This window comes from Ciconia boyciana, unplaced genomic scaffold (assembly GCF_034638445.1).
Source record: "Ciconia boyciana unplaced genomic scaffold, ASM3463844v1 HiC_scaffold_40, whole genome shotgun sequence".
Lineage (NCBI taxonomy): Eukaryota > Metazoa > Chordata > Aves > Ciconiiformes > Ciconiidae > Ciconia > Ciconia boyciana.
Genome location: NW_027328408.1, coordinates 485,551 through 502,227, shown reverse-complemented (window position 1 = coordinate 502,227; position 16,677 = coordinate 485,551). Strand labels below are relative to the sequence as shown.

Sequence of the window (16,677 nt, the reverse complement as noted above, 5' to 3'; positions counted from 1 at the left end):
GGATGCTTCCAACACATTGCACTGTGCCGAAACCACCCTTGTATGGCATGCCTGTAGCGTCACATACAGTATTTTCTACAGTTTTAGCAGCAGCCTACGCCGGCTTTATCTACGTTTGCGTACCACTTCCAAAAAGCTAAGAGTTTGCCTCCTACGAGACGCAGGAGACTGCTAAGCGGTTCCAGCGTCACGCTTCAAGTGACTGGGCAAATCACTATCTACCTATAGAACACTGTTAACAGACTGAAACACTCCACGTACTTACACTCCGGGGAGACACCATTTTAACTTGCAGAACTATTTCCCTCAGTAAGACGCACAAGACAGAGATGATATCCCCATGCTAAATCTTTATTGTGCAACTGCTGCTCAAAGCTTTTATTACCTTCCGCAGACACACGTCACAAAAATTAGACATCAACGGTGTGGCTAGACCGACGCGCAACAGATGAAATCCATTCAGTGGCGTTTCGTACACGTGCAGCAACTCTTGTGGTGCAAAAATCTTAGCCAGGCGGCCAGCCCAACTGACGGCCACCCAGAATACGTAGATGTACGTGACAGACAGACTGCCCACCCTCGGGCCCTTCATCCACAACCGTCCGGAACCCATTGGTCAGGCCCAGGTGAGCAGCACGCATCTTGCCAACAATCATTAAATGCCCAAGAAGCTGGAGAAGGAAGTGCAAACCCATAAATAAATAACATAAAAAGCCACACACAAAGAGGGGAGAGGGCAGCAAGGGAAGGAACGAGAGCAGAGAACCACCCAGAGAAGCCAGTTAGCCAATTCCTAGCAATTCGACCATTGCGCTTCAAATTACTGTCTGTCCGCCTGCAACTGACATTTTCCAAGCAAAGCTACAAAGACCAATTATGCACACTACAGGGAAAAAAAAGAGCTATGCAATTTTTTTCAGGCTAGACAGTAACGGACTACAAGACAGCCACAGAAGCTAAGTTTGTCTCCGGGCTAAAGCCCCCATTATACCTTCAGGCAACATAAGCAATTCTGGTGGAAAATAAACTTTAGGCTGCCTTTTGCGTGGGTTTACAAAGCCTTTGAACTTGACTTTTAGAGCTAAAAGTGAAGCACCCAGCACCTCTCAACCAGCTTTGCCCTTCCTCACCCCTGACCTGCCAAAAACCCCAAGCCCCCTTCTCCGTATTAGGAGAAGTACTACTACTCTTACTCTAAACCATGACAATAGGCATCAGACCGCGCTCCAGAACACCACCGCATTTTGCACCAGAAGTACATACCCAGGGATGAGCATTGCTTTATAGCACTACTTTTAGTCAAAAAGCTCAATTCCATTACAAGCTAGAGGCAAAAGATTACAGCGCCAGAAAACCCCAAATAGCCTACTGTGCCCTATCAAGAGGGAAAGAGGGGATGGGAAAGAGTCTAGTAAATTAGGAACTAATTACAGGGACAGTTCAGCGTGCAGAAAGCTTCCACGGTACTTACAGATTCACCAGAATCTTCTGCTTCAGATAGCCTGATAATTGGCTCCTTAGGCACGACTAGGAAAAGCGTCGGAGCTTGGGGTGAAAGATCATGGAACGCAAGGCACTGGAGGAAGAGTAAACAGTTAAAACTTGATTGGCTTCGGGGAAAGGCAATAGCTTGAGCAAATCAATACGCCCCACTGAACTCGTACAGAAGCAGATTACCAGATGCCCCAAACACAAGCCGAAACGTTGATTTTTCTTACGTGAACTCGTACAGAAGCAGATTACCAGATGCCCCAAACACAAGGCGAAACGTTGATTTTTCTTACGTGATATTAATACTTGCTATACACAAAATACAACATATTTACAGAGCCCCCTCCAGAAGTGGGATTCAGCGTGCAAGATGATGGGGGCAAGGAGACGGGCCAGTACTTCAGATTAGCGACCTCCATCCAGTATGTTTTAATTTGGGTCGATCATTTCCTAAGCAGTTTTTCTATTCGATGTGGTCCACACAGAGGCAGGAGACAAAGGGCTTAACTGAATCAGCAAAGAATTTAGTGAAGTGGAAGATCAGCGGCCATTCACTTTCCATGGTACAGGGAGCTCAAGTATTGAACAAAAGCATAATCACAGGAAGCCTGCAAGTGCATAGTACGAGTCTGCCTTCTATATTGCACATAAACCCTACCTTCAAAAGCAGAAGACACCCCTAACTGTTAATCTTCAGCGTTTTAATAAAAAAAATTATACGCGACACTAACTTAAAGTTAACATCGTGTAGGTAACGGCTGCATTTTTTCCCCCCACAGTCTAAGCAGCTCACTCCAGTTCCTAGCACGTTGTGGTGCACCAGCATGCGTGAACCTTGCAAGCATGCTGTTATCACGGTCCCGCTTCACCACAGAAACAAGGTCTGGGAAGCTTTTGCAGCCTGCAGGATGGCCGGTTTCTAGATTTTTTTTTTTTTTTTAAGAAAAATAAGAAAAGCTGTAACTCTTTGCTTTAATAATCCAGTTTGGGGGCTCAGAACCAAAGCCTAGCACAGCAGAGCTGTGAAATCTCTATAATGCTATTACGAGGCACATCAAGACCTGCATTTCTCCTATGCAGAACTAACTCATTACGGTCACTACTCAGACCTTCACTGCTTGCACACACACGCACCCACCCCTCCCCCCCAGAATCCCCGAGGAGACTGACCGCGCGTGCTTAATCTAAGGTTTCAAGACTATCATCCTACGCGAGGTAGGACCACTCCCATCCCTCGGCAGCAAACTTTGCACGACTTGCAGTGCCAAAGGGATATCACGCGGCAAACGTCTGCGGCTGCCACCGAGTGCGTTACCGTCAGAGGCCCTCCTCTACGCACGCGCGCACACGACACGGTGGGGCTGCGAACCGAGGCGAGCCGGACAGCACCAGCAACCCAGTACGCGCCGCGGCAGCCGGCGGGGGGGGGGGGGGCACCGAAGAAGCGCGATGTTTTAGGGATGGCGCAGTAGAGAGCGCCACAACCCAGAGAGGCCCCGTCCGTCCCCCGTCCCTCCACCCACCCACCCGCCCGCAGCAGCGCCGCCACCCGCCCTGCCGCGCTCCCGGGCACCGCACAACGGGTCCTCGGCTCAGGGCGCCTGCGAGCGCCGGGGGAGGGGGAGGGGGGGAACGGAAGGGAAGGGAACGGAAGAGGAACCGCGCACAGAGCAAAGCCGCGGCTACCTCCTCGTCCTCGTAGATGACGTTGGCGGGGAAGCGCCTTGCCGATGATCTTTCCGAAGACAGTAGTGGCGCCACCGGACCGGGCGGCCCGCGCCCCAATAATCTCGTCAGCCACGACAACGCCCGTTGTCGCCCCCGCGCTTCCTCCACTCGGCCAGGCCCTCCGCGGCGCCCATTGGGCCGCCAGATCGCCGCCGGCCGATCCCGCGTCCCGATTGGCTGTCTCGTCTGTCGTTTTCGCTTGTCCTCGCCCCCTTGGCGGGTCCGCCCTCGTCGACCTGGTGCTTACCGGGGCTCGGGGCGCTTGCGTGCCCTCGGGGCGCGGAGGGATCCGACCTGGGGGTGGAGGGAGAAGACGTTGGGCGAGTCCGGTCTCGAATTTCAGAGTCCCATCTGGGTCGCCAAAACTGTTGCCTCGCTGTAAAATAACTCCCAAAACACACAGAGCATGTTTAGAGAGGAGACATTGCTTTATTCTGCGCAGGGTGCAAGGTGGAAAATTTCCACAAATCGAGCACACCTATTGCAATTCTTTTTCAGTATTTATACATAAAAGTTAACACACCACGCCTATCTAATACATAATCATTAGACTAACTAATCATCCTCTTCTTCCATTGGTCCGTATTTTCTCCGCTTCAAATTAAAGTCACAGTATGATTTTAATTCACTGCGCGTGCTCACAAGGAGTGTGTGTGTGGGGGGGTAGTCCTTTCGTCCCCCAATTGGGTCGGTGGCCGCGATCTCCCCCTGCCGCCTTTACCTTTCCCCTAGTTACTGTTATTCCTGTTGTTTTCATGGTTGTTGTGGTGTCCCTTTATCTTTACGGCTCTCCCGGTAAGAGGATGTTCCCGTTATCGGTCTTTGAAGGGTTACAGCTTCGCATTCTTTGAGGAGAAACATAGGCTTGTTAGTAAAATATGCAGTGCCCATACCCTCTTATCTAACTTAGGCATTATCTATTACCTTGAAGATTCTACAATTCTCACAGTCTCGTATGCTAGTTTCTATTTCTAACTGTCTATGATTCTCACACTCTAGTATGCTAATTTCTATTCTGACTGTGATCCCTTCTTAACTACTAATAACTCTTATACTATTTCTATTTTATTCTAAAATACATACTCATATACTAAAATATTCTAAAATGCATACTCATATATACACAATTCAAGGTGACAATCTGACCTGGGGGTGGAGGGAGAAGACGTTGGGCGAGTCCGCGGAGGGACCTGTGCCGTGTAGTGCTGCGACCCTGTGGGCGGGCAACGAGGTCTCGGAAGAGGCTGTTGTAGCTACAAGTACTATTTCTTGTTATTTGTTACCGCATCAAGTCCACCCCAAACGTGCTTGTGGCTTTTTGGTGCTGCTCCCTCCAGGCAAATGACTGCTTTGGCCAGGCCAGGCCAGGCCAGGCCAGGCCTTAACTTTTCAGAACATCTCGTAGAACCGACAGAAGTTGCTCTAAATTGGTCCCTGAAAGCCCCGCTTCAATTGCAGACGCTTCTAAGCTGCACGCCTCCTCCTGGGAGAAAATAAAATACAAGGCGTGCCTTCGGCACTGGTGGCTTGAGGGCTGGAGGGCAGATCAAGATAGGCTTTGCGCTAAGCTGGGTAGGAGGCTTTTAGGAAAATAGGCAGTGCCCCAAAGCTGCCCAAGGGCGGTCTGTGGTGCCCTGCACCCCGGGGATAGTGGGCAATTCGATCGGTCTACACAGCTGTATTGTAACATACGTAAACCCTGCTTTCCTCTATATCGGGCTAAGGATATCCTTAGCCTTCTTTGCGGCAAGGGCACACTGTCGGCTCACGTTCAACTTTGGTGTCCACCAGGAGCCCCCCCACGTCCTTTTCTGCAAAGCTGCTTTCCAGCCGGTCCGCCTCCAGCATATACTGGTGCATGGGGTTGTTCCTCCCCAGGTGCAGGACTTGGCACTTCCCCTTGCTGAACCGCACGAGGCTCCTGCCTGCCCATTTCTCCAGCCTGTCGAGGTCCCTCTGGATGGCAGCACAACCCTCTGGTGTATCAGCCACTCCTCCCAGTTTTGTATCATCAGCAAACTCGCCGAGGGTACAGTCTGTCTACCCATCATCCAGATCATTAATCAGGACGTTGAACAGGATCGGACCCAGTATTGACCCCGGGGTACACCGCTAGTGACTGGCCTCCAACTAGACTTCATGCCACCGATCACCACCCTCTGGGCCCAGCTGTTCAGCCAGTTTTCAACCCACCCCACTGTCTGCTCATCCAGCCCATACTTCATCAGCTTCTCTATGAGGATCTTACGGGAGACGGTGTCAAAAGCCTTCCCGAAGGCTAGGTAGGCAATATCCGCTGCTCTCCCCTCGTCTACCAAGCCAGTCGTTTCATCATAGAAGGTTATCAGGTCGGTCAAGCATGACTCCCCCCTTGGTGAATCCATGATGACTACTCCTGATGACCGTCTTGTCCTTCATGTGCCTGGAAGCGGTTTCCAGGATTAGCTGCTCCGTCGCCCTTGCAGGGATCGAGGGAGGCTGACCAGCCTGTAGTTCCCTGGGTCCTCTTTCTTGCCCTTCTTGAAGAGAGGGGTGACATTTGCATTCCTCCAGTCCTCAGGCGCCTCTCCCAGTCGCCGTGATCGATCAAAGATTATCAAGAGTGGCTTCACAATGACATCTGCCCGCTCCCCAGCGCTCATGCGTGCATCCCATCAGGGCCCGTGGCCTTACGTACATCCGGTTTGCTTAAGTATTCCCTGACCAGATCCTCTTCCGCCAAGGGTACGTCTTCCTTGCTCCAGACTTTCCCCCTGGCCTCCGGGGCCTGGGATTCCTGAAGGCTGGTCTTGCTAGCAAAGACTGAGGCAAAGGCGGCATTCAGTCACAGAATCGGAGAATGGTTTGGGTAGGAAGGGACCTTTTAAAGATCATCTAGCCCAACCCCTCTGCAATGGGCAGGGACATCTTTCACTTGATCAGGTTGCTCAAAGCCCCGCCCAACCTGACCTTGAACACTTCCAGTGATGGGGCATCCACAACTTCTCTGGGCAACCCGTTCTCCAGTGTCTCACCACCCTCGTCGTAAAAAAAATTCTTCCTTATTTCCAACCTAAACCTACCCTCTTTCAGTTTAAAACTGTTACCCCTCTACCGACCACGCGGCTCTGCCGAGCAGAGATCGGCCTTTGTTGGTCGGTACGCAAACCGTCAGGGAATCAAAAAGATTCACCCATCTCGCAACCCACCGAGTGGGACGAGACACCCTGGGATGCACCTCGTCAGGTCCCATGGACTTGTGTATGTTCAGGTTCCTCACGTGGTCTTGAACCGGATCGTTTCCTACGATGGGAGGGACTTTGTTCCCCAGTCCCTGCCTTGAGGTTCAGGGACTTGAGAGATGTGGGAACAGTGATTGCCAGTGAAAACGGAGGCAAAACAAAATCGTTGAGTACCTCAGCCTTCCCCAAGTCGGTTGTCACTAGAGCTCCTGTCTTATTTATTGGGGGGTGGCATGGGGGTGGTGTACGTTTTCTTTAGTCTTCCTTTTCTGGCCAACGCACCTGTAGAAGCCCTTCTTATGATTCTTCACATCCCTTGCCAAATTCAGCTCCAGCTGTGCCTTAGCTTTCCTGATCCCATCCCTACACACCCGGGCAGCATCCCTATATTCTTCCCAGGACGCGTGTCCCTGCTTCCACTCACTATGCATTTCCTTCTTGCGCTTCAGCTCGACCAGAAGGTCCTTACTCAGCCATGCTGGTCTCCTGCCTTCCTTGCCTGATTTCTTACGCATGGGAATCGAGAGCTCTTGTGCTCTCTGACGTCCTTAAAGAGCTGCCAGCTCCCTTCTGCTCCTTTATCCCCGAGGGCAGTTTCCCAGGAGGTCCCATCCACGAGTTCTTGAAACACCTGAAAGTTCGCTCTCCTAAAATTCAGGGTCTTGACTTTACTCTTTGCCCGCGAGTGTGATGCTTCTGGTAGTTGAAGTAAGAACGCTTTGTCAACATCCTCCCCTATAGTAGACACCAACCACGAGGTTTCCTTTGTTGGCTTGGCCTCGAATTTTCACCCATAAGCTCTCAACCTGTTCATCGCTGTCTTTCAAAGACAGCTCTGTGCAGTCAATCCTTTTTTCTTTTTTCCATAGCGGGCAACCCCCCCCCGCCTCTCCTTCCTTCTGAACAGTTTATAGCCATCGATTGCAGCCCTCCAGTCGTGTGAGTCATCCCACCAAGTTTCAGCGATAGCGATTAGGCCATAGCTTTCCAGCTGCACAGCGGCTTCCACCTCCTCCTGTTTGTTACCCGTGCTGCGTGCATTGGGATAGAGACACTTCAGCTGGGCTGTCGACCGCGTCACCTTTTTGGAGGCTCAAGCCCCAATTCCTTTGCAGCATTTCTCAGGTGTTCCCCTGTTGGTTCCTAATGCATCAGCAGCCCCTGGCTCCTCTCTGTTGCTCAAAACTCCATCGCCTTCCCCCGCTGGGTCTAGTTTAAAGCCCTCCTTGTAAGTCTGGCCAGCTTGTTGGCGAAGACCCTCTTGCCCCGCTTGGTCAGGTGAACCCCATCAGCTCCCAACAGACCTGGCTTCTCAAAGGTAGATCCATGATCTACCTTTGCCAAACTGCTGAGTATGGCACCAGCTACGCAGCCAGGCATTCCCCTGTTCAATTCGTCTCCTCCTTCCTGGACCCCTTCCTCTGACTGGGAGGTTAGAGGAGACCACCACCTGTGCTCCTGATCCTTTTAACATTGCTCCGAGGGACAGATGGTCTTTTTGGAGCCTCGTCTTTTTGACGAGGCTCTAAGTTGCCTCGTCAGACCCTACGCGGAATAGTAGGAGCAGATGATAATCTGTAGGGCTCACCAGGCTCGGCAGCCTCTCAGTGACGCCACGAATGCGAGCTCCTGGTAGGCAGCAGACTTCTCTAGAGAAATCGTCTGGATGGCAAATGGGTGCTTTGGTGCCTCTCAGTAGGGAATCTCCGATTACTAATACCTTACGTGCTTTTCTGGTGGCACCGGTTCTAATGCGGGTGGGTGGTTGGGTCAGCTTTGCATGGTTGCCCTGCTGTCTTGTCCCTCCAGCAGATATCGGGGTGGTTGAAGTCCCCCGTGAGGACCAGGGCCTGCGAACGCAAGGCTGCTCCTATCTGTCTGTAGAGGGCCTCATCCGCTTGTTCTTCCTGGTCAGGCGGCCTATAGCAGACGCCCGCTACAATGCCACCCTTACCCGTCTTCTCTTCGGTCCTTACCCATGAGCTCTCGGTCGGTAGGCTCATCAGCCATCCCCAGGCAGGGCTCCTTGCATTCCAGCTGTTCTCTCACATAAAGGGCCACTCCCCCTCCTCATCTTCCCGGCCTGTCCTTCCTAAAGAGCCCCTATCCCTCCATTGCAACACTCCAGTCACGGGAGTTCTCAGCTTTCGGTCTCCTTTGCTACTGAATTTCAGTTATAGAAGACGGATTGGAACCTGCGCTTCAGTCAAATCAACATTCAGTCCTAATCCTTCCCGACAAAAGGATCGGGAACTACATCTCCAGCCTTACTTATTGTCCTTTTACCCTTCACATCCTCAAGGCATTGCCTTCTCTAAGGCTCTGTTTTAATCAAGTTTTGCAAGACCAAGTTAACCAAGCTCACATCTACTCCATGACCTCTTTATAGCTGTTCCTGGGTTTCCAACACACACACACACACACACACAGAGAGCATCCAACAGGCTCCGTACATTTTCATCCCTTTGCACGCAGGAGTTCCAGTTCTTTGTCACTTTTATTACCAAGTGAGAAAAAATGGAGTCTAGATCCTTTTTCTCACAAGAACCTCTTATTGCTCAGAAAGAAGGCTTTTTCTCTTGAAATTTCCCCCTCCTCAAAGTGACTGGATCCCCAGATATTTCCCGACTTTCCTACCTCCAAAAGGTCCTGTTCCTACCCCAGTCACTATCATTCTTTAAACCACCGACCCCCTTCAGCTTCTACACGGAGGAATCTGCCTTTTAGGCTTTGTGGTGGGTTGACCTTGGCCGGCTGCCAGGGGCCCACCCAGCTGCTCTCTCGCTGCCCCTCCTCAACAGGACAGGGGGAGAAAATAGGATGAAAAAGTGCCTTCAGGAAATATCCACCTGCCGGATCCACGGGCAGCAGGGATTGCTGCCCCGGCTGCCCACCTGCCCCGGACAGCGCTTTGCCCTTTCTTAAATATGTTTTCACAGGGGCGCCACCAGCTTCGCCGAGTTGCTCAGCTTTGGCCTGCGGTCAGTCCGGTGCCTAGCTGGCTGGAACCAGCTGTGTCCGGCACAGGGCAGACCCTGGCCTCTTCTCACAGAGGCCACCCCTGCAGACCGCACCTGGAGCGCTGTGTCCGGTTCTGGTCCCCACAATTCAAAAAGAGACGCAGACAGACTGGAGCAGGTCCCAAGGAGGGCCACAAAGACGATCAAAGGGCTGGAGGACCTGCCCTATGAGGAAAGACTGAAGGAGTTGGGTCTTTTCTCCCTTGGAGAAGAGAAGGCTCAGGGGGGAACCTCATCACAGTATTCCAGTACTTAAAGGGTGGCTACAAAGGGGACGGAGGCTCTCTCTTCACAAGGAGCCACATGGAGAAGACAAGGGGCAACGGGTACAAGTTGCACCAGGAGAGAGGTTTCATCTTGACACAAGACAGACATATTATTATTTGTATTTATTTCTTTATTACACAGCGAGAGCAATCATCCACCGGAACAGCCTCCCCAGGGATGTGGTAGAGTCCCCATCGCTGGAGGTTTTCAAGATGCGATTGGACAGGGTGCTAGATAATCTCATCTAGGCTGCCTTTCCCACAAAAGGTTGGACCAGATGATCTTTCCAGGTCCCTTCCCACCTGGGCTGCTCTAGGATGCTACGATTCTTCAGCGGATCACTGTTTAATAACCCTTTGCTCTCTCTGGTTTGGAGCAAAGTATCGGCAACGTCGCCTGTGAGGCGAGACGTAAATTCCACCAGGCGCCACAGACTTCTAAAACCTATGGCAATCGCCCAGTCTCTCTGAATGTATAAGCCGTACCTAGCCTCTTCAACATTCCCCCGCCCCCAGAAGCGGGAACACCTTCTAGATACCTTAGGGAGTTTACACAGACAGAACAATAGATGTTACCTAGCTCAATCATTCAGTAAGCAAACACTGCACCAGCGCAGCTTCCAGGAAACATCATATGTCAGCTTCCATCTACTTCAGGTAAATCGTTTCCATCTCCTCCCCGGGAAGATTAAATAAAGGTGAAGTCCTCGGGTTACTTACACGCCCGTGTCACCCAACTTCACCTGATCGCTTGGGGATATAGAAGAGATGAAGACGCCTCCCAGTGGGCGTCTCAGATGCCTCAGCAACACAGCGTTCAAGGGCAACGAAGGATCGCCCTGCTTTCCCATGCCCATCTCCCTTTTTGAGCAGCTGTTAAAAGACAGACAAAGTTTGCTGTCTCCCTGTGATGCAGTTTTGGTTTGGGTCTGGCTGGGATGGAGTTAACTTTGCCCATAGCAGCCCTCATAGTGCTGTGCTTTGTAGTTGTAGCTAGAAGGGTGTTGATAACACACCAATGTTTTGGCTACTGCTGAGCAGTGCTCCCACAGCATGGAGGCTGTCTCTCCAACCACCCCACCCCCAAAGCCCAGTAAGCTGGGGGTGGGCAAGAGGTTGGGAGGGGACAGAGCCAGGACAGCTGACCCAAAAGTGACCAAAGGGATATTCCACTGTGCTATGGAAGCACCGCAGCTGCCATTCGGACCGACTGTTTTCTCCTACCATATCCCTCCTCACCAGAAAAGGGATAGCAACGGGGCCTTATCACACAGCCATTGATAAAGTGCTCCAACAGGAGTTGGATGCTTCCAACACATTGCACTGTGCCGAAACCACCCTTGTATGGCATGCCTGTAGCGTCACATACAGTATTTTCTACAGTTTTAGCAGCAGCCTACGCCGGCTTTATCTACGTTTGCGTACCACTTCCAAAAAGCTAAGAGTTTGCCTCCTACGAGACGCAGGAGACTGCTAAGCGGTTCCAGCGTCACGCTTCAAGTGACTGGGCAAATCACTATCTACCTATAGAACACTGTTAACAGACTGAAACACTCCACGTACTTACACTCCGGGGAGACACCATTTTAACTTGCAGAACTATTTCCCTCAGTAAGACGCACAAGACAGAGATGATATCCCCATGCTAAATCTTTATTGTGCAACTGCTGCTCAAAGCTTTTATTACCTTCCGCAGACACACGTCACAAAAAATTAGACATCAACGGTGTGGCTAGACCGACGGGCAACAGATGAAATCCATTCAGTGGCGGTACGTACACGTGCAGCAACTCTTGTGGTGCAAAAATCTTAGCCAGGCGGCCAGCCCAACTGACGGCCACCCAGAATACGTAGATGTACGTGACAGACAGACTGCCCACCCTCGGGCCCTTCATCCACAACCGTCCGGAACCCATTGGTCAGGCCCAGGTGAGCAGCACGCATCTTGCCAACAATCATTAAATGCCCAAGAAGCTGGAGAAGGAAGTGCAAACCCATAAATAAATAACATAAAAAGCCACACACAAAGAGGGGAGAGGGCAGCAAGGGAAGGAACGAGAGCAGAGAACCACCCAGAGAAGCCAGTTAGCCAATTCCTAGCAATTCGACCATTGCGCTTCAAATTACTGTCTGTCCGCCTGCAACTGACATTTTCCAAGCAAAGCTACAAAGACCAATTATGCACACTACAGGGAAAAAAAAGAGCTATGCAATTTTTTCAGGCTAGACAGTAACGGACTACAAGACAGCCACAGAAGCTAAGTTTGTCTCCGGGCTAAAGCCCCCATTATACCTTCAGGCAACATAAGCAATTCTGGTGGAAAATAAACTTTAGGCTGCCTTTTGCGTGGGTTTACAAAGCCTTTGAACTTGACTTTTAGAGCTAAAAGTGAAGCACCCAGCACCTCTCAACCAGCTTTGCCCTTCCTCACCCCTGACCTGCCAAAAACCCCAAGCCCCCTTCTCCGTATTAGGAGAAGTACTACTACTCTTACTCTAAACCATGACAATAGGCATCAGACCGCGCTCCAGAACACCACCGCATTTTGCACCAGAAGTACATACCCAGGGATGAGCATTGCTTTATAGCACTACTTTTAGTCAAAAAGCTCAATTCCATTACAAGCTAGAGGCAAAAGATTACAGCGCCAGAAAACCCCAAATAGCCTACTGTGCCCTATCAAGAGGGAAAGAGGGGATGGGAAAGAGTCTAGTAAATTAGGAACTAATTACAGGGACAGTTCAGCGTGCAGAAAGCTTCCACGGTACTTACAGATTCACCAGAATCTTCTGCTTCAGATAGCCTGATAATTGGCTCCTTAGGCACGACTAGGAAAAGCGTCGGAGCTTGGGGTGAAAGATCATGGAACGCAAGGCACTGGAGGAAGAGTAAACAGTTAAAACTTGATTGGCTTCGGGGAAAGGCAATAGCTTGAGCAAATCAATACGCCCCACTGAACTCGTACAGAAGCAGATTACCAGATGCCCCAAACACAAGCCGAAACGTTGATTTTTCTTACGTGAACTCGTACAGAAGCAGATTACCAGATGCCCCAAACACAAGGCGAAACGTTGATTTTTCTTACGTGATATTAATACTTGCTATACACAAAATACAACATATTTACAGAGCCCCCTCCAGAAGTGGGATTCAGCGTGCAAGATGATGGGGGCAAGGAGACGGGCCAGTACTTCAGATTAGCGACCTCCATCCAGTATGTTTTAATTTGGGTCGATCATTTCCTAAGCAGTTTTTCTATTCGATGTGGTCCACACAGAGGCAGGAGACAAAGGGCTTAACTGAATCAACAAAGAATTTAGTGAAGTGGAAGATCAGCGGCCATTCACTTTCCATGGTACAGGGAGCTCAAGTATTGAACAAAAGCATAATCACAGGAAGCCTGCAAGTGCATAGTACGAGTCTGCCTTCTATATTGCACATAAACCCTACCTTCAAAAGCAGAAGACACCCCTAACTGTTAATCTTCAGCGTTTTAATAAAAAAATTATACGCGACACTAACTTAAAGTTAACATCGTGTAGGTAACGGCTGCATTTTTCCCCCACAGTCTAAGCAGCTCACTCCAGTTCCTAGCACGTTGTGGTGCACCAGCATGCGTGAACCTTGCAAGCATGCTGTTATCACGGTCCCGCTTCACCACAGAAACAAGGTCTGGGAAGCTTTTGCAGCCTGCAGGATGGCCGGTTTCTAGATTTTTTTTTTTTTTTTAAGAAAAATAAGAAAAGCTGTAACTCTTTGCTTTAATAATCCAGTTTGGGGGCTCAGAACCAAAGCCTAGCACAGCAGAGCTGTGAAATCTCTATAATGCTATTACGAGGCACATCAAGACCTGCATTTCTCCTATGCAGAACTAACTCATTACGGTCACTACTCAGACCTTCACTGCTTGCACACACACACGCACCCACCCCTCCCCCCCAGAATCCCCGAGGAGACTGACCGCGCGTGCTTAATCTAAGGTTTCAAGACTATCATCCTACGCGAGGTAGGACCACTCCCATCCCTCGGCAGCAAACTTTGCACGACTTGCAGTGCCAAAGGGATATCACGCGGCAAACGTCTGCGGCTGCCACCGAGTGCGTTACCGTCAGAGGCCCTCCTCTACGCACGCGCGCACACGACACGGTGGGGCTGCGAACCGAGGCGAGCCGGACAGCACCAGCAACCCAGTACGCGCCGCGGCAGCCGGCGGGGGGGCACCGAAGAAGCGCGATGTTTTAGGGATGGCGCAGTAGAGAGCGCCACAACCCAGAGAGGCCCCGTCCGTCCCCCGTCCCTCCACCCACCCACCCGCCCGCAGCAGCGCCGCCACCCGCCCTGCCGCGCTCCCGGGCACCGCACAACGGGTCCTCGGCTCAGGGCGCCTGCGAGCGCCGGGGGAGGGGGGGAACGGAAGGAAGGGAACGGAAGAGGAACCGCGCACAGAGCAAAGCCGCGGCTACCTCCTCGTCCTCGTAGATGACGTTGGCGGGGAAGCGCCTTGCCGATGATCTTTCCGAAGACAGTAGTGGCGCCACCGGACCGGGCGGCCCGCGCCCCAATAATCTCGTCAGCCACGACAACCCCCGTTGTCGCCCCGCGCTTCCTCCACTCGGCCAGGCCCTCCGCGGCGCCCATTGGGCCGCCAGATCGCCGCCGGCCGATCCCGCGTCCCGATTGGCTGTCTCGTCTGTCGTTTTCGCTTGTCCTCGGCCCCTTGGCGGGTCCGCCCTCGTCGACCTGGTGCTTACCGGGGCTCGGGGCGCTTGCGTGCCCTCGGGGCGCGGAGGGATCCGACCTGGGGGTGGAGGGAGAAGACGTTGGGCGAGTCCGGTCTCGAATTTCAGAGTCCCATCTGGGTCGCCAAAACTGTTGCCTCGCTGTAAAATAACTCCCAAAACACACAGAGCATGTTTAGAGAGGAGACATTGCTTTATTCTGCGCAGGGTGCAAGGTGGAAAATTTCCACAAATCGAGCACACCTATTGCAATTCTTTTTCAGTATTTATACATAAAAGTTAACACACCACGCCTATCTAATACATAATCATTAGACTAACTAATCATCCTCTTCTTCCATTGGTCCGTATTTTCTCCGCTTCAAATTAAAGTCACAGTATGATTTTAATTCACTGCGCGTGCTCACAAGGAGTGTGTGTGTGGGGGGGTAGTCCTTTCGTCCCCCAATTGGGTCGGTGGCCGCGATCTCCCCCTGCCGCCTTTACCTTTCCCCTAGTTACTGTTATTCCTGTTGTTTTCATGGTTGTTGTGGTGTCCCTTTATCTTTACGGCTCTCCCGGTAAGAGGATGTTCCCGTTATCGGTCTTTGAAGGGTTACAGCTTCGCATTCTTTGAGGAGAAACATAGGCTTGTTAGTAAAATATGCAGTGCCCATACCCTCTTATCTAACTTAGGCATTATCTATTACCTTGAAGATTCTACAATTCTCACAGTCTCGTATGCTAGTTTCTATTTCTAACTGTCTATGATTCTCACACTCTAGTATGCTAATTTCTATTCTAACTGTGATCCCTTCTTAACTACTAATAACTCTTATACTATTTCTATTTTATTCTAAAATACATACTCATATACTAAAATATTCTAAAATGCATACTCATATATACACAATTCAAGGTGACAATCTGACCTGGGGGTGGAGGGAGAAGACGTTGGGCGAGTCCGCGGAGGGACCTGTGCCGTGTAGTGCTGCGACCCTGTGGGCGGGCAACGAGGTCTCGGAAGAGGCTGTTGTAGCTACAAGTACTATTTCTTGTTATTTGTTACCGCATCAAGTCCACCCCAAACGTGCTTGTGGCTTTTTGGTGCTGCTCCCTCCAGGCAAATGACTGCTTTGGCCAGGCCAGGCCAGGCCAGGCCAGGCCTTAACTTTTCAGAACATCTCGTAGAACCGACAGAAGTTGCTCTAAATTGGTCCCTGAAAGCCCCGCTTCAATTGCAGACGCTTCTAAGCTGCACGCCTCCTCCTGGGAGAAAATAAAATACAAGGCGTGCCTTCGGCACTGGTGGCTTGAGGGCTGGAGGGCAGATCAAGATAGGCTTTGCGCTAAGCTGGGTAGGAGGCTTTTAGGAAAATAGGCAGTGCCCCCAAAGCTGCCCAAGGGCGGTCTGTGGTGCCCTGCACCCCCGGGGATAGTGGGCAATTCGATCGGTCTACACAGCTGTATTGTAACATACGTAAACCCTGCTTTCCTCTATATCGGGCTAAGGATATCCTTAGCCTTCTTTGCGGCAAGGGCACACTGTCGGCTCACGTTCAACTTTGGTGTCCACCAGGAGCCCCCCCACGTCCTTTTCTGCAAAGCTGCTTTCCAGCCGGTCCGCCTCCAGCATATACTGGTGCATGGGGTTGTTCCTCCCCAGGTGCAGGACTTGGCACTTCCCCTTGCTGAACCGCACGAGGCTCCTGCCTGCCCATTTCTCCAGCCTGTCGAGGTCCCTCTGGATGGCAGCACAACCCTCTGGTGTATCAGCCACTCCTCCCAGTTTTGTATCATCAGCAAACTCGCCGAGGGTACAGTCTGTCTACCCATCATCCAGATCATTAATCAGGACGTTGAACAGGATCGGACCCAGTATTGAGCCCGGGGTACACCGCTAGTGACTGGCCTCCAACTAGACTTCATGCCACCGATCACCACCCTCTGGGCCCAGCTGTTCAGCCAGTTTTCAACCCACCCCACTGTCTGCTCATCCAGCCCATACTTCATCAGCTTCTCTATGAGGATCTTACGGGAGACGGTGTCAAAAGCCTTCCCGAAGGCTAGGTAGGCAATATCCGCTGCTCTCCCCTCGTCTACCAAGCCAGTCGTTTCATCATAGAAGGTTATCAGGTCGGTCAAGCATGACTCCCCCCTTGGTGAATCCATGATGACTACTCCTGATGACCGTCTTGTCCTTCATGTGCCTGGAAGCGGTTTCCAGGATTA

At 51.4% G+C, this 16,677-nt stretch overlaps 2 protein-coding genes and 1 long non-coding RNA gene across 3 annotated transcripts; all 3 read right to left on the bottom strand.

Moving 5' to 3' along the window:
* Nucleotides 1-448: 448 nt before the first annotated feature.
* Nucleotides 449-5,603, bottom strand: LOC140645867 (adenosine 5'-monophosphoramidase HINT2-like). Its single transcript, XM_072849345.1, is given in 6 exon segments — nt 449-671; nt 1,472-1,576; nt 3,178-3,207; nt 3,209-3,513; nt 4,366-4,494; nt 5,468-5,603. Coding segments are annotated over 6 exon segments (870 nt in total). The 3' UTR covers nt 449-506.
* A 5,755-nt stretch (nt 5,604-11,358) lies between these two features.
* LOC140645899 (adenosine 5'-monophosphoramidase HINT1-like) lies at nt 11,359-14,380 on the bottom strand. The gene is given in 4 exon segments (XM_072849362.1): nt 11,359-11,700; nt 12,500-12,604; nt 14,191-14,220; nt 14,222-14,380. Coding segments are annotated over 4 exon segments (444 nt in total). The 5' UTR covers nt 14,366-14,380; the 3' UTR covers nt 11,359-11,535.
* Nucleotides 14,381-14,635: 255 nt separating this feature from the next.
* On the bottom strand, nt 14,636-16,324 carry LOC140645900 (uncharacterized). Its single transcript, XR_012040123.1, has 2 exons — nt 15,378-16,324; nt 14,636-15,076 (listed from the first exon to the last, which is right to left on the bottom strand). It is a non-coding gene; the product is annotated as an uncharacterized lncRNA (long non-coding RNA).
* Between the last annotated feature and the right edge of the window lie 353 nt (nt 16,325-16,677).